Genomic DNA, 23,990 nt, shown 5'->3' with positions numbered 1-23,990 from the left:
AGGAGTAATTCCTGAGTGCTGAGTGCAGAGCCAGAAGTAACCCCTGTGCTTTGCTGGGTGTGACCCAAAATGAAAAAAAAAACAGTGCCTCTGTCATAAGAAAATGAAACAAAAGCAACAGAGAGAATGGGATATCCTCCCCCACTTCCCCCAAAGAAGTTAGAGCTCCAAAGCCAAAAAACCCGATACCCACAGCATCAGTGACAAAGGAAGAGGGAGAGGAAATAGAAATAAAATCCTATGGGGGAAAAGTTGGTAAAATGTTTTGACATTCATTAATGCGATACACGTCGTGAAATTGTGAAAAGTCGGTCTCGCCTGAGGAAATGACTTCATCGCCTAAAAAGAAAACCTACGCTTCATACAAAGCATCCTCGTCTGACTGATTATTTTTTGAAACCTCAAGACATGTTCAGAAAGGAGTTCTGACAGCTCTGACATCTTAGGGAAGGAGTGACTGGGTCCCTTCCGTGCCTTCACCTGGAGCAGATGCCATAGAACGTTCCGAGGGTCCCCCACCAGATGGGGCTCCTCTCCCAGGGATGCTGTTGCCAAGGAGGACCACCCCAGACCTCTGGGGACGTCTCATGACAAAGTGTCAGTCACTGGGGAGGAGAGCCAGGGCCAGGTAAGGCACCTGCCCGCATGCGGTGACTCCAGAATCCAACCTGGGCACCACCTGGTCCCCAGAGCCCTATTGGGGTGGCCGGGTCACTCCTGGCACCGCCAGCCCTGGGGAGCGTCCACTCATTCTCTGCCTCTTGCACTGACTCACCAGCCGGCTGGCCAGGATGGGGCCCCTGATCAATAAATTAATTGAAATAAAGTATGTCCCTGCTGAGCCACTTGCAGGGGCCGGCCCCTTCACTGCAGGCTTGGGGAATCCTCCAGGAAGGGAAAGGGAATAATTTCGGGCCCTTCCTGCCCTGTGATGGTCTTGGCGTCCAGGCTGGCATCCCATCACTGCCCAGTTCTCCTGGACTTCCCTAGAGACGCCAGCCTGGGTGCTGGTGAACAGTGCTACTCTTCTGTCTCTGGATCCGGAGACTTGCCCCTCGGTGCCCCCTCAAGCCCTCAGGAAAGAGGGAATAAAATTAAAACCATGCTGAGCTGGGCGGGGGCTTAGCCCAGCTCTGCTCAGGGGCCCAGGGGGTGCCAGGATCGAATCAGGATTGGCCACATGCCAGGCAGGCAGCCTGACGCCCTGCTCTGTCTCTCCTGCTGAGAGACCTTCAGGAGCTGTGGAAGGGCTCGGGAGAAGCAGAAACAAGCCCAGCAGAGAAGGGAGACCCCAGGGTCCCGCAGCAGCGCCCACGCTCCGAACCCAGACACAGCCCCGGCCCCTTCCTAGCCCTTTCGTCTACTCTGCCTTTGGGCTGGTTTAGGTTTCTTGCAACCCGCAGAATCCTAACCCACAGACAGGTCACGATGCAAAGGGCATGCATCCTGGGGGGAGCACTTAATGGGAAACATTAAAATGCATACACAGACCAGAGAGACGGTCCCGCGGTTAAAGCACTTGCCTCACACGCAGCCAACTGGAGTCTCTCCTCAACATGACAGATGGATGGGGCTGCAGTGAGAGCACAATGGGAAGGGCGTTTGCCTTGCACATGGCTGACCCGGTTTCGATCCCCAGCATCCCATATGGTCCCCTGAGCACTACCAGGAGTGGTTCCTGAGTGCATGAGCCAGGAGAAACTCCTGTGCATTGCCAGGTGTGACCCAAAAAAAGAGAAAAAAACACGACATATGGTCCCTGGAGCGATAGCACAGCGGTAGGGCGTTCGCCTTACAAGCGGCCAACATGGCCGACCCGAGTTCGATTCCTCCGCCCCTCTCGGAGAGCCCGGCAAGCTACCGAGAGTATTCGATATGCCAGACACAGTAACAACAAAGTCTCCAATGGAGACGTTACTGGGCCCGCTCGAGCAAATCGACGATCAACGGGAGGGCCTTTACTTTACTTTACTTATGGTCCCTGGGCATCACTTATGGTCCCCTGAGCACCACCACGAGCGGTCCCTGAGCGCAGAACCAGGAGTATGCCCTGAGCACAGCTGGCTGTGATCCCCAAAACGAGCCCTATGAAAACGCATTTCCCACAGGTTTCTGGAGAGGCTCAAGACCTAAAGAAGCTCAGGGCACTAAACTGCACCCGGGTGCACCCCGTCACCCCACCGCTTTCCCGGGTCTCCAGTCCTGGCAAACTGGTTCTGTCCCAGCTGTCCTGGTGCAGCCAGGCCTACGAAGTCCCTTCTGAAGGGCCCAGCATTGCTCCCCGCCACACTCAGGCCTCTCGCCGGGGCTTCCCTGGTCCAAGAGAAAGGGGAATTCGCTTGTCACCATGACGCACGGTAGGAAGAGAAGGAATCAATGGCAAGGACGGCAAGGTCCAAAACGCTCCCTCCGGCTCCCCCTGCTGGTCAGCCTTCAGCTGGCCTTGCCGCAGGGATTCCGCGCGAAGGCTGGTGTGGCTGTGGGGGAGGGGAGAGTTAACTCGCCCTTCTGCTGACTCCCTTCCTCCCCCATCTCACACCCTTCTCTCTCACGCTTACTCCCCCCACCGTGCATGCCTAGCACGTGCCTAGCACATGCCTAGCACAGGTGGGGCTGGAATGATAGTACAGCAGGTAGGGCATTTGCCTAGCATGTGGCCAGCCCCGGGTTTGATCCCAAGGCATCCCAAAGGGTTCCCAAGCACAGCTTCAGGAGTGATGCCTGAGCACAGAGCTGGGAGTAAACCAGTGAACACTGCTGGGGAGGGGGTGCGTTGGGGGAGGGAGTCTGAGTTCTTTGTTTGAGCTTCTTTTCAAAAACAAAATGTTATTTTTGCTCTCCAGAAAAACAATGCAACATCATAGTAACTAAGACACTAGATCCAGAACAATCCAGTGCTGTGAGGGACCATCCTAAGTTACCGGTGATCGCTCACGAGACAAGGAACACAGAATCCTCGTGAGGCCACTCGCCACCAAGTATGAGGCTTAGTTGATGGTTCACTCTGGGGACACATGTGGCAGTGCCAGGCTCCCCCACAGCCACACCAGCTACTCCTGACACTGTGTGGAGTGTTGCTCTCCTGATTCTTGGGGGACCCTGAAGTGTTGGAGCTCAAACCTGAACCACCGGCAGGCAAAGGTTTGCAGGCGCTTGGCCGGCTGCTCTCTCGACTTTTGCCTAGGGAAAAATGGAACACACCGCGGGCGATGAACGCTCACGAAGGCTCCCAAGGGACCAGATACAAAACCAAGGTCAAGTTCAAGGCCCTGCTTCCGCGGCAGCCACTAGGTGGCGAGCTTTAGCCACTCGCTGGGTCCTCTGCCTCCAGCTGCACCCGGGGCTGGTTCAAGCTGCTCTAAGAATCTGCTGCTCCGACAGGCAACCTTGCTAGGGGAGCATCTGCCGGTTTAAGAAATCTCTAATCCAGGCCGGATCGATGGTAGGTAGGGCATTTGCCTTGCACACAGCCGACCTGGGTTTGATCCCCAGCATCCCATATGGTACCCTGAGCACCGCCAGGAGTGATTCCTGGATGCAGACCCAGGGGTAACCCCTGAGCATCACTGGGTGTGACCCCCCACCCACAAAAAAAAATCTGGGGGGTATTTGTTATAGAGTAACAGTAAAGGCAAGTCCACTTAAATCCCAGAAAATGCTTTCCTCATCTATTAGCTGTATTCACTTCGGCCTTCTGTTTGCAGAGGGGAGTCTTCTTATTAGCTAGTCTCAAGGTACCCTTGTTATTCTTACTCTGGAGAGGGAGGCGCTCTTCCTAGAGCGTGTGATGAGGTCTTTGTTTATGGTTTATTTTAGTCTGGAGGAGTACTTCATTGTTCTTTAAACAAGATGTTTTAACAGGGGTCAGGAGGACAGGTCAGTGGTGGGAATCAGCCACAAGTGGGGGAGGGGTGGAGAGTAGCTAAGATAGAGAAAAGTATGACAATAATAGCTGGAAATGATCCTGCTGAACAAGTACCGAGCATCAGGAGTAGGTAAAGGGATATCCCTGATAACCTTTCAGTATCTGTATTGCAAACCACAATGCCCAAAAGGAGTGGGGGCAGGGTGGAGAAAGAGAGAGAGAGAAAGAGAGATGGGAGGGAGAGAGAAGAGAGAGGGGAGAGAGAGAGAAGTGGCTGCCCTAGAGGCTGGCTGGGGAGTGGGGGTGATGGGAGGGAACCTGGGGACACTGGTGCTAGGAAAGTACTCTGGTGGAGGGATGGGTGTTGGAACACTGTATGACTGAAGCCTCATCATGAACAGCTTTGAAACAAAAAGTTAAATAATAGATAAAAAATAAACAAGGTGTCTTAATAACTGACAAATCTGGAAGAACATCTTTCAAACAAAGCCAGTGCAGGCATGGAGATATGGAAGTGTGCCAGGTCGCAGGAACAGAGGGGGCTAGAAAGAGCAGGGGCACGTGGGGGGCACGTGGGGGCAGGTGGGGGGCACATGGGAGGCACGTGAGGGGCACGTGGCAGGCATGTGGGGGGCACGCAGCATGCAGAGCAGCAGAAGCAGGGAAGAGCCTTGATCCCACAGCAAGTAATAGCATACACCCATACCCCCGTCTGTAGAATAACAGTGGTTTGTCCTTTCTGCCTTGCCACAAGGAACTTAGGTTTACTGGGTTACTCCGATCACAGTGCTCCCATCCCTCTGTTTACTTGTAACCTCTTTCTTTGTGCTCTGATTCCTCAACCAGTCAATCACCCTTATCTCCTAATCAGACTCTGTTAACTTGTAAATATTGCTTTTCTCTTCTCCTTAAGTCTTTTCCATAGTTAATTCAGAACAATGTCCTTTTTGTATAGACACAGGAAGACAGTTAATGCCATGCTTTTGTAACCTGGGAGTCAATCGACTCCCAATAATATTCACTCCTGGGCATCTTTCTCTCGACTTAACCCTCAGTTGCCCTTACTTCCTAGCACCCCAAAAGCAGGGTCCCAACAAGGGACTGGATGGACCCAGGGCAAGCTGTGAGCTACCCTGGCATTGACATGGGCCAGGCCAAAGCACCATAATACTTAACTATAAGTTAAGAGCATGGTCTTGGACAAGTTCTGTCATGATCCAAAAAGGAACAACTACATTAGGACCCTGCTAGGGTTAGGAAAGGTTAATCTGGCCTCACCACTGTAGTCTGAGATCTATAGTGAGATGCCCCCGTGAGAGCCACCCTACAAGCTTAATGTATCTCTTACTGTGTACATACAAAATAAATAATATTGTAGCACTGTCCTCCCGTTGTTCATCGATTTGCTCAAGCACCCTACCCACTGTGGTATTTGCTCCAGCCCCAAATAATATTAAGAAGTAGAATGAAGATGTTAATTAAATGATTGTTGGGCTAAGGAAAGGAGAAACACACCCTAGATGGTATTTCACCCTTGAGCTGAGGGCTTTCATATGTAGATTGTGCTACTGGCCGGGGTTGGTTGCTATCCCGAATGTGGGGAGTTGGTGAGAAGAGAGAGAGAGAGAGAGAGAGAGAGAGAGAGAGAGAGAGAGAGAGAGAGAGAGATCAAGGTGGCGAGTGCGAGCATGGAAAGACGAGAGGGGGGGACAGGAAGAGATGAAATGAGGGGCTTAGTGAGACTGGAACACGCATGTGGGGAGAATGGAATAAACAACCGATCACCAGCCAGCCTGGCCCTCGTTTTCTCCTTCGTCCGTCCATGGCATCGGCCGTCCCAGGTGGGGAAGCGGCCTGAGACCACGGAACAGAGGCAGCGCGAGAGCCGCGGGATACCTAGTCATCTGGTGAATGCACATCCATATAGACTGTCAATATTAACATGAAAAATACTTTTCAATATGTGATTCCTACAATAATTTAAAATGAGACCTATGTAATGGAATTCCGTGTTGACATTTTAAATGATGTTTAAAAAGCATGTTGATAAAGCTAAAACCTATTACTGTATCTTGCAAATGAAAAACAATTGGACCCCAAAAGAGTATGAATCAATTTTGCAAAACTATTTTGAATAATTGGAGCGATAGCACAGTGGTAGGGCGTTTGCCTTACAAGCGGCCAACATGGCCAACCCGAGTTCAATTCCTCCGCCCCTCTCGGAGAGCCCGGCAAGCTCCCCGTGACGTATTCGATATGCCAAACACAGTAACAACAAAGTCTCCAATGGAGACGTTACTGGGCCCGCTCGAGCAAATCAATGAACAACGAGAGGACTGTGACCGTGATTTTGAATAAGAAATGAATAGTCTGTTTACACAGACTATATGTTGGAGGGAGAAACTACTGGAAGTGATTATCTCGGAGATTCACGAAGACTTAAGAGATTATTTTACTTTTACTTTTTTTTTTTTTGCTTACCTATAGTTTCTAGGTTTACGTCTATCTTATTTTCATTTTTTTATACATTTTAATTACTAACACTCCTGCCTACAAGCTCTTGTTCTTCATAAGTACTAACTCATGCTCATTAAAGAACCAACTAGGACCATCCCAGGTCCAAAGACATTGAGGAGGTCAAGCTGAAAGTGGAGATGGCCCAGAGAACGTCAACAGCGGGCACCGGCCCTGTGCTGAACTGATCAAAGTGATGAGGGGATAGAAAAGAGAGAGGAAAAAGAAGAGGGGGAAGGGAGGGAGGGAGGGAGGGAGAGACTTGCCACAGAGACTAACAAACACCTATGCGGCCGACCCAGGTTCGATTCCCAGCATCCCATATGGTCCCCTGAGCACCGCCAGGAGTAATTCTTGAGTGCATGAGCCGGGAGTAACCCCTGTGCATCGCCAGGTGTGACCCAAAAGGCAAAAAAAAAAAAAATCAATGAATGCTTCCAAATACTCATGTTAGTTAGTTTTTTAAAAAATAAAAAAAAAAGCATAGACAACTGAAAAATTGATACTAACCATCCAAATCCTTAGCCCCCAAAAGCCAGAAGCAGAGGTGTGAGTCTCTCGGATCCCCTTCCCTGTCCCCAGGGCTGCCCCTGCTGGGCCGGGCGCCCTCCCTGAGCAAGCCTGGCCTGAGCCGCAGGGAAGGCAGCTTTGGTGGGTCTTTCTCTAACAAAGAGAGAAACTGGCCTGCAAAGAGAAGAGGCCGCAGGCAGCCGGCCCTCTCTGTCTCCCCAAGGCCAGTCCGCCCAATGCCTGTGGTCAGTGTGACACCACTGTCCCCTCGGGCTAGTGCCTGCTTTCCAGGGGTCCCTGGAGGAGACCAAGGTGGGAAAGCGGAGGAAGGCGGGGATAGGAGGGAGTGTGGCAGGAGGAGGAAGTGGCGAGGGACAGAAACACCCAGGCACATCCGGGCCCTAAGCCAGGAGGGGTCACAGACAGATGCAGCTGGGGACAAGGAAGAGAAGGTCCCCCCAGTTCTGGCCCCAAAGCCCCTGGCCTTCCAGGGCAGAGCGGACTCTCCTCATCTCTTCCACTCAGGGAAATGCCCGAGTCAGCAGCCCAGACAGAGTCGGTCCACAAGCCTAGAGCCCAGCCCACGGCTGCAGACAGCACTGCAACAAGACAAGCTCCCCCTCACCCCTCTTAGAGGAACAGGCTCCCCCTGGGTGGGATTCCTTTGGGTGTTCTGAGTCGGAAGGGGTGGGGGGTGGGTACCACACTCAGCGGTTCGCTGGGTTTATTCCTGACTCTGTGCCGAACAGTCATTCCTGGCGGGCCTCGGGGGACCCAACCAGGGTCAGCTGCGTGCAAGGCCAGCACCCTCCCCACTGCACTACGGCCCCAGTTTGAAACGCTCCCGGTGGTAAGATTGAAATGCCAACCTGGTTCCAGGAGCTCCCTCCCAGCACCCTTCACAGAACTCTTGACTTGCTGAAGGGTACCCACAGACCCAGCCATGCAGGGGCACCCCATGGAGACAGGAGTCCTACGCTGCCTGCTGTGAACAACTTCCAACCGATGGGTCCTTCAGCTCCCCTGGGGCTGAGGACAGGGATGTGCTTGGCAGGCAGAGGCCTTGAGGCAAACCTGGCGCTGCCAAAAACAGAAAAAGAAAAGGAGGGAGGGACGCTCTCCCAAACCCCCACAACAACAAATCTGCCATATTCCCAATGATGCGGTGGGGGGGGGGGGCACTCCCACCACACTGCCAGGGGTCAAACCCAATGGCTCACGAAAGCAGGGCATGTGGGCAGCTTCCTAGCCCACTGAGAGGACTGAAGAAGTCAGGGCACGGTTAAAGAAACTTTGGTACATCTACACAATGGAATACTATGCAGCTGTTAGGAGAGATGAAGTCATGAAATTTGCTCATAAGTGGAAGGACATGGAGAGTATCATGCTAAGTGAAATGAATCGGAAAGAGAGGGACAGACATAGAAGGACTGCACTCATTTGTGGAATATAAAATAACATAAGATGAGACTGACACCCAAGGACAGCAGACACAAGTACCAGGAATACTGCTCCATAGTTGGCAGCCTGCCTATGAGCTGGGGGAGAAGGCAGTAGGAATAGAGAAGGGATCACTAAGGCAATGATGGTTGGAGGGAGGGTTCGTGATGGGAGATGTGTGCTGAAAGCAGATAAAGGGCCAAACATGAAAACCTCTCAGTATTTGTATTGCAAACCATAATGCCCCAAAATAGAGAAAGAGTATGGGGGAAACTGCCTGCCATGGAGGCAGTGGGAGGGTGGGAAAGGCGGGGCATACTGGGGAGATTGGTGGTGGGGAATGTGCACTGGTGGAGGGATGGGTGTTTGATTATTGTATCACTGAAACTCAAACATGAAAACTTGTAACTGCATCTCATGGTGATTCAATAAAAATAATAATTTTGAAAAATTTTTCAAAAAGAAATCAGATATACTTTAGAAGAAGAAGAAGAAGAAGAAGAAGAAGAAGAAGAAGAAGAAGAAGAGGAAGAGGAAGAGGAAGAGGAAGAGGAAGAGGAAGAAGAGGAAGAAGAGGAAGGAGGAGGAGGAGGAGGAGGAGGCAGCACGGCGGGGAGGGGGTGACCTTGCTCATGCCTCCCTGGGGCCAACCACCTGCGTCCCACAAGGTCCCCTGAGCCCTCCAAGAATGATCCCTACGTGGTCCCGGAATGAGCCCTGAGCATGGCCTGGTATGACCTGAAAACAAACAAAAGAAATAGGAGGACAGGGTCAGAGAGGTGGTTGGGGTCGGCCCTGCGTGGACAAAGCCGGGTTCCATGCCTGAGTCCGCAAGGGACCCCCGGAAGGAGCAGGGAGGGGTGGGCCAGAAACACACCACAACAAAATGAGAGGACACAGAGAAAGGTCTGAGCGGGAGGCCCGGATCTCTTGGCGGAATTCAGTGTTGTTACACTTGAAGACATTGGTACCAAACTTTGTTCAAACAAGAAAACATCTGAGCATAACACTTTGCACTTACAAATTTACTAGTCATGTGTTTTTATCTCACTTTAGTCAGTGGAAGCCTGACTTTAAAACATGGGGGTGAGGGGCCTAATTTTGGTTTGGTTTTCGGTTTTTGGCCACACCCAGAGGTGCTCAGGGCTGACTCATGACTCTGTGCTCAGGGATCACTCCTGGCAGGGTTCGGAGGACCCTATGGGGTACCGGGGATCTAACCAGGGTCAGTCATATGCAAGTCAAGCCCCTTGCCTGTTGTACTCTCTCTCCACATCCTCAAAGACTATTTTTTAAGAAATTCCACCGCTAGAATACATTGGGGGCATAACCAGCAGTGCTGGGGTCACTCCCAACAGGAGCCATGTGGTGCCAGAGGTCAGACTCGGGTGGGCTGCACACAAGGCTTGTGCCTTCAGCCAGGACTCTCTCCCCAGCCCTGGGATACAGGCGCATGTCCAGGGGATGGAGCGTCCTGATGTGACACAGTTCCTGAAGAACCTTCCAGGAGCTGGGACCTCACCATCACCCGAGCTCACTGTGGAAGACCGTGAGAACAGCAGCAGGAAGTCAAGACCTTAGGAGCCCTTCCAGAATCTTCACACAGGACACAAAACGTTGACCTCGTTGACCTCGATGGACACGTTTAACCGCACACCTTACAGAGCTCTGACTGCCCAGGGGGCTCTGAGTCAGCCTCTCCGCCTTGAGGCCTCAGTGTGACCCAGTTCCTCCTTCGGAGCCTTTAATCAGTCCCAGAAACACCCTGGCTCTTTTTTGAGAAGTGGGGAGCTATTTCTGCTCTTCATTCACACTCCGAAATCATCTATGAGCCCATAACCGGGCAAAGGGACCCACAACAAACATGGGGCCTGAGGAACATCCCCCAGGAGCCACAAGCACCCACTTTTCTCTAGGTGAAAGCATCTTCCCTCTCTGCTGCTCTGACAAAGATCAAAACAGGCCCTGAGCTCATTTAGGAAACTGATGGCCAGGGTGAGCCTGCAGAAGATGCTGCTGCACCAGCTGCAGAGAGAAGCTAAAACTTTCTCTCTAAACTTTCTCTCCGGCAGGCAGAACAGATTCAAAGGAAAATGAGGCGGGTCTAGCTTTTTGGGTTCTGGTCTGCGCATATTTGAGAAAAGGAAGCTAAACGCCCCCCTCCCCCATGGGATTGTGAGGTTTTCTCAGCAAACGAGACACCAAATCTTCTATTTACTCTATTATCAACTAGAAATAGAACCAAATCGTGGTCACAGGGAATTGAGTCCCCCAAAGAGACCACTCAGTATTTTGTTTTTGTGGCATTTCAGCCCCAACCCAGGGCCTCACATAGACCAATGAGTCGCATCCCGGGCCCTGAAAACAATCTGAATTGCCCGAAAATACTTAGCAGAGGCTAGAGTGATAGCACAGCAGGTAGGGCGTTTGCCTTGCACACAGCCAACCCGGGTTCGATTTTCAGCATCCCATATGGTCCCCCAAGCACCACCAGGAGTAACCCCTGAGCATAGCCAGGTGTGATGCAAAAGAAAAAAAAAGACTTAGCAACGAGCTAGATGCATGCCAGGAGTATCTCCTCCCCCACCCCCAAACGTAAGGGCACAAATCCAATGATTCCTTGTCGGTTCCTAAGGGGGACGTAGCAAGCACAGCCATGGTTGCAAAGAGAGTTTTCCGGGCCGCTGCTGGGCATTTGAGAGGTCCAGGTCCAACACCCGGTACCACGCGCTTTCAGGAGCACCAGGACCAAGCCCTAAGTAACAAGTGGGGAGTAGCCCCTGAGCATTCCTGGGTGTGGCCCCCAAAATAAAGAAGAGGTGGGGGGAGGTTTCCCTCACATGTGCACTGGATCTGGGATTCACTAACTCACGGCCATCCGGGTCAAGACGCGCCCTGGACCAACCTCCAGTTCTGGACAATGGAAACTTTTCCACTCCGGACCCCACCCCACTTTGCACCCCCAAAATGCAGTAGAGGTGAGCAGCGCCAGAAACCCCCAGATGTACCACGACGACTGTGGCTTCACTTTGGTCCTTGCAAGCTCTCAGAAATCTCTGACGGCTGCCCAAGACCTCGAGAGCCCCTGTTCGGAGGCCACCCAGATCCCCCTGAACTCTGAACTCACCCAGGGGGGGCGAGGAAGGGGGTTGTGAGACCCCCGGCCTCCAGAGAAGTTCCAGTGATTCTCTACCACCCCCGCAGGCCTTCGGCTCAGCTCTCAGCCAATCCCTGCGTCGGGGCACTCCCACAACAGCCCCCTGTACAGAGGCTGGCTCCCCACACTCAGGCCTCCGCACCCCCCAGCCCCCGGGGCTGGACCCAGCATAAGCCCCTGTCCCTGTGGTTCAGGCTTCAGCCTCTCCATGCGGCAACTTCAGCTTCCACTTCCCCCGTCAAAGGGAAGAGAGAAGATCATTACACTGACTTCCTGGAACTGCAGCAGCATCATCAAGCCAATGAAAGCCCCAAAAGTACAATACATATATTTGGGAGGGGGCACCCTCAGCGGGGCTCAGGGATCACTCCTGGTGGGGTTCTGGGGGCCACATGTAATTCTCGGCACGGAGCCTTCTATATTGTCTCTCTGGCAATACAGAAAAAGTAGAATATATTAAAGACAAGGTCGTCTTTAAAGAACTGGGTGTTGAAAGTCGATAAAGGGATAGACATGCTATTCTCTCAGCATCCATATTGCAAATATAATGCCCGAAAGGGAATAGGAGGGGGAGGAGGAGAAGGAGGGGGGAGAGGAGGAGGGGGGAGGAGGGGGAGGGGGAGGAGGAGGAAGAGAAGGAGGAGAAGGAGAAGGGGAAGGGGAGGAAAAGGGAGGGGGAGGGGAGGAGGGGGAGGGGAGATGGAGGAGAAGGAGGAGGAGGAGGAAGAAGGAAGAAGGAAGAGGAAGAGGAAGAAGGAGGAGGAGGAGGAGGAGGAGGAGGAGGAGGAGGAGGAGGAGGAGGAGGAGGAGAAAACAGCAGCAGCAGCAAAGCCAGGATTCAAATCCCGCCCTGAGACGATCTCTCCTCCCCCACCACACACACACACACACACACACACACACACATCTGGGAAGCGGGGTCACCCCAGGCTTGGGTCGGGCCATCTGCCCAGACCCCAGGGAGCCGCAGGCTCCATCCCCACGTGGCTGCAGGGTCCCGCTCACCTCTGGGCTGAGGAGCGCGGGGCAGGGACCCCACATGAAGGTTCCTGAAGCTCCCGGCGGGACCCAGGCCATCAGACAGGGCAGGGGTGGCTGAGGGGGGCCTGCATGAGGCAACACCCACACAGCGACACCCTGCACTGCTGGTGACACATGGCACCAGCTCTCGGCCCAGGTGGGTCTTGTTTTAACTGGCAAGGTCAGGGGCAAGGGAGCAAAGTCTCCAGCTGCCCCGAGGTCCCCAGGCCAAGGAAGGAGCAGTCCCCGGAGGGGTGTTTAAGCAACAATGGCAGGGGCTCCCACCCACCCATCAAAACCTGCTGGAGGGAAAAGCTTAACTACCTAGAAAAGGGCATTAGGTTCCCTCAGCACTGTTGGTCACAGTTGACTCATTACAGAGGGATGTTCAAAGCGTGGAAGTTTCCAGAAAGACATACAAAGGGGTTGTAGACAAATGGATATGCTGCAAACAGATCTCTGATCAATGCTGTTTTGGGCAAATCCTATCAAAAATGCCTAATGTGTGTGTTCTTGGGGAAGAGGTGGGCAGGGAGGGCGGGGTATTGAACCACACCCGGATGTGAGTACCTCTGTATTAGGGATAAAACCAGGGTTGGCTTACACAGTATATTATCTCTCTGTCCCCCTGTAAAATGTGCTTTAATTATATCACTACGTTGTTTGGAATGGTCCTAGGACTGGAGAGATGGTGTGAGGGGAAATGTGGACCCTGGTCCAATCCTAATCACCACATGTAATCTCCCAATCACTGCCAGGAGTGACCCTGAGCACAAAGCTAGGAGTAAGCCCTGAGCACAGCTGGGTGGGGTCCACACCCTCTCCTCACCGCTCCCCTAAAAATCTATATTGCCTTCACTGTCACTGTCACTCCTGTTGTTCATCGATTTGCTCGAGTGGGCCCAGTAACGTCTCCATTGTGACGCTTGTTACTGTGTTTGGCATATCGAATACATCACGGGTAGCGTGGCAGGCTTTGCCATGTGGGCAAGATACTCTCTGTAGCTTGCCAGGTTCTCTGAGAGGGGCAGAGGAATCGAACCTGGGTCGGCCAAGTTGGCTCGTGCAAGGCAAATGCCCTACTGCTGTGCTATTGCTCCAGCCCTTAACGGAATGAATAAAAGTTCCCAAGGGCTGGAGAGAGAGATCTCAGCAGATAGGACGCTGGCCTTGCACACACAGTCAACACAGGTTTGATCCCTGGCACCCAATATAGCCCTCAAACCCTGCCAGTGTGGACCAAAAGCCCAAACTAAGAGGTAAGTCAGTGAAAGGTCGATGCATGATATACCACCATTAAATATCAATCTGCATTTCCCCAGAGAAATGCACGGGGAGCGGGGCCGGGGCTCCCACACTAACCCCTTACTCCTCACGAGAGACGCCCTGAGCTCCCTTCCTGGTGCCTCGTGACCCCTGAGCACTGCCAGATGGGGCCCCAAACTCCAACTATCACTATCTCTATCACCCCATTGTTCATTGATTTGCTCGAACGGGCCCAGTAACGTCTCCATTCGTCCCTGTCATGTGCTAGTGTAGCCCGATGACATATTGGGGGCTCTTTCAGGGTCAGGAGAATGAGGACCATCATTGTTATTGTTTTTGGCATATCAAGTACACCATGGTTAGCTTGCCAGGCTCTGCCATGCGGGCGGGATACTCTCAGTAGCTCGCTGGGCTCTCTGAGAGGGATGGAGGCTTCTGGGGCAGCCTCGAACCACCTTTACAGGTGTTCCCAGTCAGGCATACATGTGGGCATGATACTCAGTAGCCTGCCAGGTCCTCTGAAAGTGAGAACTAGAGAATAAGAGGTCGCCGCGCTTCCGGGAGCCTGGTTTTAGAGTCTCTGGATCCTGGCCATTGATGGGGTTACACGGCAGTTGGTGGGTGTAACTGCCTCGCCACTGGAAGGTGGGGGATCTGGGTGGAGGAGGCCCAGTCCTGAGCTGAGCAGGCTTGGAGAGCTCAGCCCCGGGTCCCGCACACCTGGGTTCCCCTGCCAGTTCCTTCACGCAAGAGGCTCGTCCAAGGGTGTGGAGAGTGGTCTCAGCATGGCTTTGGCTGGGCCCCGGAGGTCTTCAGCTGCCAACTCTCCGAACCCCATTTTTAAAAACTCAGCAAGCAAGGGAATAAACAGGGAGAACTCAGCAGTCAGCCCTCCTCCGACGGGCCGCTGTGACTCCGCAGTGCTTATTAGCTGTTCCCTCTGCCCCCTGACCCCTTGCCCCATCTTGGCCGGCAGCGTGCACAGTGCATGTACCCGATGGGTCTGGGCTTGGGACAGTGCCCGGCACAGTACCCGGGTCCTCTGCCACGGCCGCCAGCACTGCCCTGCCCTCTGCCAAGCGGGCATCTCTCTTGCTCTGCCCTCACAGGCTCCCAAGTCCCTTCAGAGCCCACCCCTGCGGGCCCAGTTCGGCCCTGATCCGAACTCCTGCTGAGTCCCGCCAGCCCTGCACAGAGCAGACCCTCCAAAGGACACCGCCCCTGGGGTGGATCCTGTCCACCCCAGCCCGTCCCCAACACACACATACACACACACACACACACACACACAGACACGCGCACACACACACCCTCTCACCCTCCCCGCCTGGAGGACTGGGCAGCTTCCCGGGGGACCTTGACCCTCTGAAAGGCAACACCCACCTGTCTCCCAGCCAGAGACTTTTGTTGTGGAAACCAGAGAAGGGCGGGAAGAGTAGGGCAAGCCGAAAGGCAAACCGCAGCTGACTGGTACCTGGGCCCCCCCTCCCCTCAGAAAGCCAGAGGGGGGTCCTGGAGTCCTGAGGCCACTTCGAAGCACAGAGACCTAGTGCCGGAGTTTAGATGCTTGCCTGGCATGCACGCGGGCGACCAACGCCCATCACACCCCAAAGGGCCCCCCAACCCTGCCAGAGTGATCTCAGCACCCCCCTCCCTTCCAGCTCTGTGGCACCCCTGCTGGGAGGCTATGAGATGGGGACTTGCTAACGCAAAAAACGGGGGTTCTAAGGGGCCTCTCGGTTCCACCACCACTGTCCAGACCCCCCACCCCCAGCTGGCCTGTCTCTAGTCTAACCCTTTCCGCCACCCCACAGTGCTTCCAGCAGAGTTTCGACAGACCCGCCCTTCCTCAACTCTGTTTTCAGAATCCAGAATGCCCCAGGACCCTTTCCCCAGCTTCCATCCAGAACTGCCCAGGCCTGAGCTGTACCCAGGGGCCGAGCCAAAACCCGGAGGCAAGCCCTGTGCTCCCCACCAGCCTTCTCTGTCCCTGTCATTTCTTTTCCCTCCAGCATCATTACTTCAAAAAGCCCCCTAGGCCCGAATGCACAATTACTAGGCCAACACAGAGCAGAGAACAGAACGCTTCTAACCCACAACTCCCATGCGCAGCAGGACGGAAATGCAGGGGGCGGGGAGGGGGGGAGGGGAATCTACCAGCCAACATACAACCAACAGGGAAAGATGAAAAAGGGGAAGGGGAAGATGAAAAGACCTGGGGGCTGGAGGGGGTGCAACATGGTGGAGAGAGATGCAGGGGGTAGGCACTTGGCTTGCCATGCAGCTAACCTGGGTTCCAGCCCTGGCACTGCAGATGGTCCCCTGAGCACCGTCAGGGTCCACTGCTGAGCCCAGAGCCAGGAATAACTGCTCAGCACAAGAAAGGGAGGGGGGGAGGAGGAGGAAGAGGAGGAGGAGGAGGAGGAGGAGGAGGAGGAGGAGGAGGAGGAGGAGGAGGAGGAGGAGGAGGAGGAGGAAAAGGAAAAGGAAAAGGAAAAAGGCAGGACAGAAAAGGAGGAAGAAAAAGAGAGCGGTTCCCCAGATCCAGAGGGTTTAAGGCACAGTGAGGAGAGGGCTAATAAGTGTTCATTGAGCGGCAGGGGCTGCTTTGTTCTTCTAGAACCATCCTTCCCTCCCCGCCTCCGCCTGAGCATTAAGCTGGAGAGGAAGAACTACTCAGGCAGGTACCGGGAGCTGGCAATGACGGGGGTGGCTCTGGAGCTGCAGAGACAAGGTGACCGCGTCCCCATCGTCTGGAACACTGTTCTCCTCACAGACAGATCATTCGACAGTCTGGGCGAGCAACATGTCCCCAGAGGCAATTGCCTCTGGAGTTCAGCTCTTGGTTCCCACCGAGAAGCAGAGTAATGAGTGAGAAGTCGTCTGCATCCCACCCTCCCCAACCAGTGTTTGCTAAAAGAGAGGCTACAAAAGTAAAAGCCCAAGGCAAACGGCGGAGGCTGTAAATAAACAGGCAGCCTGCTCAGTGCCAGCCAAGAGCTTAGCGAGGAAAGATGTAACAGGTACACTTCCTCCTGGCACCTCTCAGGCATTTGGATCCAATTCCTAGAAACAGCCACCAGCACAGCCATTCTCTTCTCACTCCTGTCTCCTCCCAGCCCCTCGCTGGGACCCGCCTGCCCCTCAGAGGTCTACCAGCTTCCAGTTCACGGAGGCAGCAATCGGAGGCCTTAGAACTTGCTTCCGCTCTTTCTGCAGAGTACAACCACAGAATTCCTGAGCCAGGCGGCACGCGTGAGGAATCACCATGTCTGAGGAAGTCCTTTGCACAGAGATCTCCCATTAGGGCAAAGAGGTATTGCTGAGGAGGGGAGCCATGCCATGCAGGACAGAGAGCAGAGCTGGGCACGGGGCAGCCAAGGTCACGTGGCTCTGAACATGCTCACTGAGCACCTTCCAGCTCCTATTTACAGACTGGCAGTTCACTTAGCCAGAGAAGAGCACAGGAGTTGCGAAGTAGAATTTCTAAGGATGTTACGGTGTAGAGGGCAGACAGGGAATATGGAGCAAAGGAGTGCAAGGCTCTCTTAGAGGGAAGAAACGTGACCATGCAGAAATCCTTGATAAAGCTTTTCTTACCAAATCTTATATGCGTGATTTATGATCACTATATTTGTATTGAGTTTGGGTATGTAATAATTTCAAATTTAAAACATGAACATTGTTATGGGCTGGAGCGATAGCACAGTGGTAGGGCGTTTGCCTTGCACGCAGCCGGCCTGGCCGAGCCAGGTTCGATTCCTCCGCCCCTCTGGGAGAGCCCAGCAAGCTACTGAGAGTATCTCACCTGCACCGCAGAGCCTGGCAAAGCCTGGCAAGCTGCCCGTGATGTATTCGATATGCCAAAACACAGTAACAGAAGTCTCACAATGGAGACATTACTGGGCCCTGTTGAGCAAATCGATGAACAACAGGAAGACAGTGCTACAGTGAACATTGTGACTATTTTACTGTGGAAATTTGGCAAATAAAAACAAAATTAACATCATCTTAAAGACAGCAGCTGAGATCATCAGTGTTAAAACTTTGTTACACATTGTTCCATTCTATTTTCTTTACATATTTACTTCTTTTTCAAAATGTTTTTAAATGTTTTAACTGTTTGCAGACCACACCTAGCAATAGGAGGGCTACTTCCTGCTCGGGTTGGGGCACCATTGTCCACTCCACACTCTCTGCATGCAAAGCATGTGCTCCAGACCTCTGGGCTTTCTTCCCTACCCTATTTTTTCTTTTTCTTTTTCTTTTTTTTTTTTTTGCGCTTTTTGGGTCATACCTGGCGATGCACAGGGGTTACTCCTGGCTCTGCACTCAGGAATTACTCTTGGTGGGGCTCAGGGGACCGTATGGGATGCTGGGAATCGAACCCAGGTTGGCCTCCTACAAGGCAAACGCCCTACCTGCTTTGCTATCACTCCAGCCCCCCCCCCCTTTTTTTAAATAAGTATTTTCTTTGATATAATGTGGAGAGTCGCTAAAACAACTAAAGAGAACAAGTGAGAATTTGCCTTAATAAAAATCTGAAATAGATCTCAAAAGCTCAACTACTTAGGATACGTCAATTCTGTGAAAATAAGAATATCAAGATGTGCCTGCCAGTGACTCACACAGAAAAACGAAACAGCAATTTGGAGCAAGGGATTCATCCAGAGAGGCGGGCCACATTCAATGTTTAAGTATCATCCGCGCAGTACATTGCTCTCAAAAGATGAATCAAGTCTATTAAGTCATTCTCTGGTGCGTTTTATCTTGATAACAGACTCCCACAATCATATGGCTATTTCTTCAAGTACCTGGAGTTTTGTTAGTTTCAAGTTTTTGTTTGTTTGGGGCTGTTGGGTCCCCCCCCAAAAAAAAGTTGGTTTAAATGCACTCAGCCCGTTGCAGCTCTTCCTCGCCTGCTGCTTACGGAGGCCCGTGCAAAAGACAAATCCCTGTTTTCAGGCACCCCGACGACCCTCCGGTGTTTGCTTCCCCCCGAGGGGTACTAAACCGCTGCTTCCATCCGGCCTGAGCAGAGGGAGCTGCCAACAGCCCGCCGCGGACGGGAACGCCCAGCTCACGGCCCCGGGCACCTGGGATGCTCGCGCGGGGCCACCCGGCCCCAGGCAGTGCAAGAGGAAGGGTGGGCGGTGCAAGGATGCCGAGCCGGGACCCGGCGGCGCGCCCCTGCCCGAGCGGCTGCCCGGGAGGCCCGGGACCCCGCGCTCAGCAGCCCGAGGGGGACCACCCACCCGCCCCCGCGGCCCCGCCGCGCTGTTACCGGCTGCTCCATGGCGCGGGGGCGCGGACAGCTCCGGGGAAGCGCGGGCGCGTGGGTCCCGGCGCGCGGCTCCCGGCTCCAGCCCGGGCGGTTGGCGGCGGCGCCCGCGGTTGCCATGGCGACACCCGCCGCCCCCGCCTGGACCCGCCGCGCCTCGCTCCCGCCCCCTGGCACCTCCGGGGCTGCCGCTCACGAGGTCCGCAGCGCCCACTAGCTGCGGATCCGCGGAATCAGAGTCCGAGCTGCGCCCGCACAGCGCGGGCGGGCCTGCAAGCAGTTTCCTCCTCCTTGGCATCGGGGAAGAGCTCAGATTTTTTCCCCTGAAATCCTCTGCACGGGCTGGAGCGATGGCACGGCGGGTAGGGCGTTTGCCTTGCATGCACAGACCCGGGCTCGGTTTCCTGTATCCCATGTGGTCTCCCACACCCCACCTCCACCCCCACCCCCCAGCGCCGGCCAGGAGTGATTCTCGAGTGCAGAGCCAGGAGCAACCCCGGTGCATCGCAGGGTGTGACCCAAAAAGGAAAAAAAACACTTTGCATAATTGATGCAGTGTCCAAAAGCAAGCAGAAGACACAGAGACAACTGAAATGCCATTCTTTGCAAAATGTTCATGATACATATTTGACAAGGAATATGCAGGCTTTCTAAAAAACTAAATCGTATAACATGGAAAGGTAAGCCTACGGGATAGGGCAAACACTTTCTTTAAAAAAAAAATCAATTTGAGGGGCTGGAGCAATAGCACAGTGTGTAGGGCGTTTGCCTTGCACACAGTCGACCTGGGTTCGATTCCCAGCATCCCATATGGTCCAGGAGTGACCCCTGTGCATCGCTGGGTGTGACCCAAAAAAAGAAAAAAATATATATGAGGGGCTAGAGCGACAGCACAGCGGGTGGGGCGTTTGCCTTACACCTGGTCGACCTGGGTTCGATTCCCAGCATCCCATATGGTCTCCTGAGCTCCGACAGGAGTGATTCCTGAGTGCAGAGCCAGGAGTGACCCCTGAACATCGCAGGGTGTGACCCAAAAAAAGCAAAAAAAAAAAAATTTGAGACGAACTGCCATTCTTTGCAAAATGTTCATGATACAAATATCTCTACAAGGAAAATGCAGGCTTTCCAATAAAAAATTAAATCCTATAACATGGAAACAGAATAGGACAAGCACTTTTTTTTTAAATATCTGAGACGAAGTAGCTGCTCAGCAGGATGAAACTAAAAAGGCAAGTTGTAGAAAGCAAGAAAAGATGACTTTTTCATTGAATGTTATAGTTGTAGAAATCGTTTATCAAAGCATTTCTGCTGCTGGAGCGATAGCACAGCGGTAGGGCGTTCGCCTTACACGCAGCCAACCTGGCTGACCCGAGTTCGATTCCTCCACCCCTCTCGGAGAGCCCGGCAAGCTACCAAGAGTATCTCGCCCGCACGGCAGAGCCTGGCAAGCTCCCCGTGACATATTCGATATGCCAGACACAGTAACAACAAAGTCTCCAATGGAGACGTTACTGGGCCCGCTCGAGCAAATCGATGATCAACGGGAGGGTCTTTACCTTTACCTTTACCTTTCTACCCCAATATGGAGAAAGCATTACCCATAAAAATCTGTGTACAGACTTCAGTGTGTAATAGTAAAATGCAGAAAGCAAGTGGAGGTATAAAGTCACCAACTGAGTGAATGTTAGTATGAAATATACCTATAACAAATCTATTCTTAGGAGCAATATCCTAGTAAAACAATAAAACTTCAAAGGAAGTTACATTTTTATCAACCCTATGTTCTCTGCCAAAACTGACTATACCCAATTCATTGCTTAAATTTGAAAAGATTAAAGCAAAATGATGCAAATGCAAGAAAACTTCTGGCTTTTAAATCACCTTTACATTGTATATTTTTATGGGACCTTTGGGTATGGCCCCAGATTTACAGAAACAAATGCAATAATCCATCCAAAAAATCGCTGCTTTCTTGCACTTGGATGACCTTGCTTGTATTTTTTTAGTATCAAAGTGTTAAAGCAACTTCTCAGCCAAATTGAAAAAAGTAATGTGTAAAAATTTTATTTCAAACTTTCCATAAAAGAAAAGCCAGCCAAAAGCACTCCAAAGATCTTCCTTTCAACTTACAGAAATTTATAGGTTAAAAAGTTACTATTGGGGCCTCAAAGCAATAGTTCAAAGTGTAGGGCATTTGCCTTGCACATGTCCAGCTGGGGTTCAATCCCAGCATCTCATATGCCCCATCCTCGGCCCAGTTCCACCGGGAGTAATTCCTGAGCATTGTGAGGTGTGACCCAAAAAGAAAAAGAAAAGTGAAAAAAAGTTAGCATTAGAAAATAATCCTAAAACCAAAAATAAGTAAAAAAGCTTAGAGACAGTTCAGTCTTATACTCAAGATTGTTTAATAACTGGTCTATGCAAAATTACTAAATTCTCCAGAGCAATGTACCTTGTTTGATTATTATTTATCATTGATTAGGGGGCAGAGTCTAAAGTTACAGAATAACTTCTATATTTCTGTGAAGTTAAAAAGAAATTATTTCTGTCTGGGTGACAAGAACATCACAAAAGTTATTGTGTTGCATTATAATGTACCTTAACCAATTCTGTGACTATGTATTGGGGTGGTGGTGCTCGGTTTGAATGAGATTTGGTCACACCTAGCGGGGCTCAGGGGTTACTACTGGCTCTGTGCTCAGACATCATTTAAAAATGCTGGAACTGGAAAGAAGGATGGCGGCCGCATGGGAGCCTTGTGGACAGCAGGTATGAGCCGGGGGTGTGGGGGCGACTAAAACCTCATGGGAAGGGGGGCGTTCCGGTCCGTCCTTCACGCCCTACCGAGGTCACCAGTTGCCCCCCACGAGCGGCTCTCCAGCATGGCCACGGCCCCAGAAGCACAGGGACTTAATGCAGAACCCGGCAGCTTGGAGCAGAAAAGTGAAAGGACTATGCGTTAATCCAGGCCATCATGTCTGTCCGGAGGGGAAAGGGTGTTGCCCCAGTCGCCTTCTCCTCTCTGGAAAGAAAGATGGCGGCCACATGGGAGCCTTGTGGACAGCAGGTATGAGCCGGGGGAGTGGGGGCGACTAAAACCTCATGGGAAGGGGGCGTTTCGGTCCGCCCTTCACGCCCTACCGAGGCCACCAGTTGCCCCCCACGAGCGGCTCTCCAGCACGGCCACGACTCCAGAGCACAGAAACCAATTTCTTAACTATCTGACTTTCAGTAGAAATACTTCCAGGGTCAATAAGTAAAATAGCAGAAATCCAAAACCAACATTTAATTCTTGAACCCAGCTGTAGAAAGCAAATTACGTCACAATGCTTTTTCAGCATGTCTGATTTGGGGGGGGGGGGGTAAACTCTAAATAATAGTGGTGAATCTTTTATTGAAACAATGAATCTAATCAAAGCAGATAGAGTGTTAACTAGAATTCATCTGCCCCACAGGGACTGGGAGGGGTGGGGGGTGGGGGGTGGGGTTTTATTGGGGTTCTTCATGGTAAAAAAAAAAGTATTGGTAAAGGGAAATGTGTTTGATATTTCCATGACTGAGACCTAAACCTGAAAGCTTTGTAACCTTTCCCACGGTGATTCAATAAATAAAAAAAAAAATGCTGGAACTTTCATCAGTGACCTAAACAAATCTCTAATACACAGTTTTATATTTACATAAAGATCACACTTTTCATTTTTATTATATTTCAATGGGCTGGAGCGATAGCACAGCGGGTAGGGCGTCTGCCTTGCACGCAGCCAACATGGCCGACCCGAGTTCGATTCCTCCGCCCCTCTCAGAGAGCCCGGCAAGCTACCGAGAGTATTCGATATGCCAGACACAGTAACAACAAAGTCTCCAATGGAGACATTACTGGGCCCGCTCGAGCAAATCGATGATCAATGGGAGGGCCTTTCGTAAGCTCCTTTAAAGGGCTCAGAAATGCTTTATTCAGAGCTGGAGAGATAGTACCGGGATTAAGGCATTTGTCTTGCATGTGGCCAACCCCAGCTCAATCCCCAGCACCCCAGATGGCCCATCAAGCTCCACCAAGATGCATCTGATCCCTAAGTACAGAGCTAAGAGTAATGTCTGAGCACTGCTGGGTGTGACTCCAAATCCAGTCATAATAATAATGAAATGTTCATTATTTCATGAGGGAGTCATAAATGATGTCTGAGAAAAATTAGCAAGCCCTGTATGGGAGGGGTTTTCCTCCTCACTTGTCATTGTATGAATTTCAAATCAGTAAGTGCAAACAGAATTATACATTCTCTAGATTGTACTGGGAAGGAATATGAGGACATAGGACACAGTGGAAGCGCTTTTCGAAGCCATCCCTGAGTCAGAACACCATAAGGAGTAATTCCAAAGTGCAGAGCTAGGAGTAAGCCCCGCACATTGTCCAGCTGGACCCAAAACCCCACAAATTGCATTTGAAAAGAGAAACTTAAGCATTATATAAAGACAGAGATAATATTATATTTTTGCTTTTTTTTGTGGGGGGAGGTGGCGGTCACATCCAGCAATGCTCAAGGCTTACTCCTGGCTCTGCACTCTGGAATTACTCCTTCCTGGTGGTGTTTGGGGGGAGGGGATCATGTGGAGGCCCAGGACGGGAACCACCCAGGCTGGCCGCGTGCAATGCAAACTCCCTACCCACTGGACTATGTCTCCGGCCCCCAATTTCTATAACTTGAATGAATCCCATCTGAGGCCACTTGTCATTCAGGGCAACGTGTATAATAAGTTCTCAGGGAAACCCTGTTTCTGCTGGGACGACTGACACATTCAGTGTGTTCAAATCACCCTGGAAATAGAACTCCGCTAGATTCAAGATGTATAAATTCTTACCATTCCGATTCTACACAACGGTGATAACGCTAATAAGTATGTCTTTCCATTTGTGGGAAAAGAAGGTCTTTGGTAAGTAA

The 23,990-nt window shown here is 52.0% G+C and overlaps 1 protein-coding gene and 1 pseudogene across 1 annotated transcript in view; one reads left to right on the top strand and one right to left on the bottom strand.

Annotated features, from left to right (window-relative positions):
* Positions 1–19,351, bottom strand: part of DNAH5 (dynein axonemal heavy chain 5) — a 321,369-nt gene extending 302,018 nt beyond the window's left edge. The window contains exon 1 of the mRNA XM_056109071.1: positions 19,057–19,351. Within this exon, the coding sequence (XP_055965046.1) occupies positions 19,057–19,351 (295 nt within the window). The remainder of the gene's footprint in view (positions 1–19,056) is intronic.
* A 4,543-nt stretch (positions 19,352–23,894) lies between these two features.
* The window catches only part of LOC130018381 (histone H3-7-like), a 50,656-nt pseudogene continuing 50,560 nt past the window's right edge, over positions 23,895–23,990 (top strand).

Source organism: Sorex fumeus, unplaced genomic scaffold (assembly GCF_029834395.1).
Source record: "Sorex fumeus unplaced genomic scaffold, SorFum_2.1 ptg000264l, whole genome shotgun sequence".
NCBI lineage: Eukaryota > Metazoa > Chordata > Mammalia > Eulipotyphla > Soricidae > Sorex > Sorex fumeus.
Note: the sequence above shows the minus strand (reverse complement) of the source record. Positions and strands in the feature narration are given on the sequence as shown.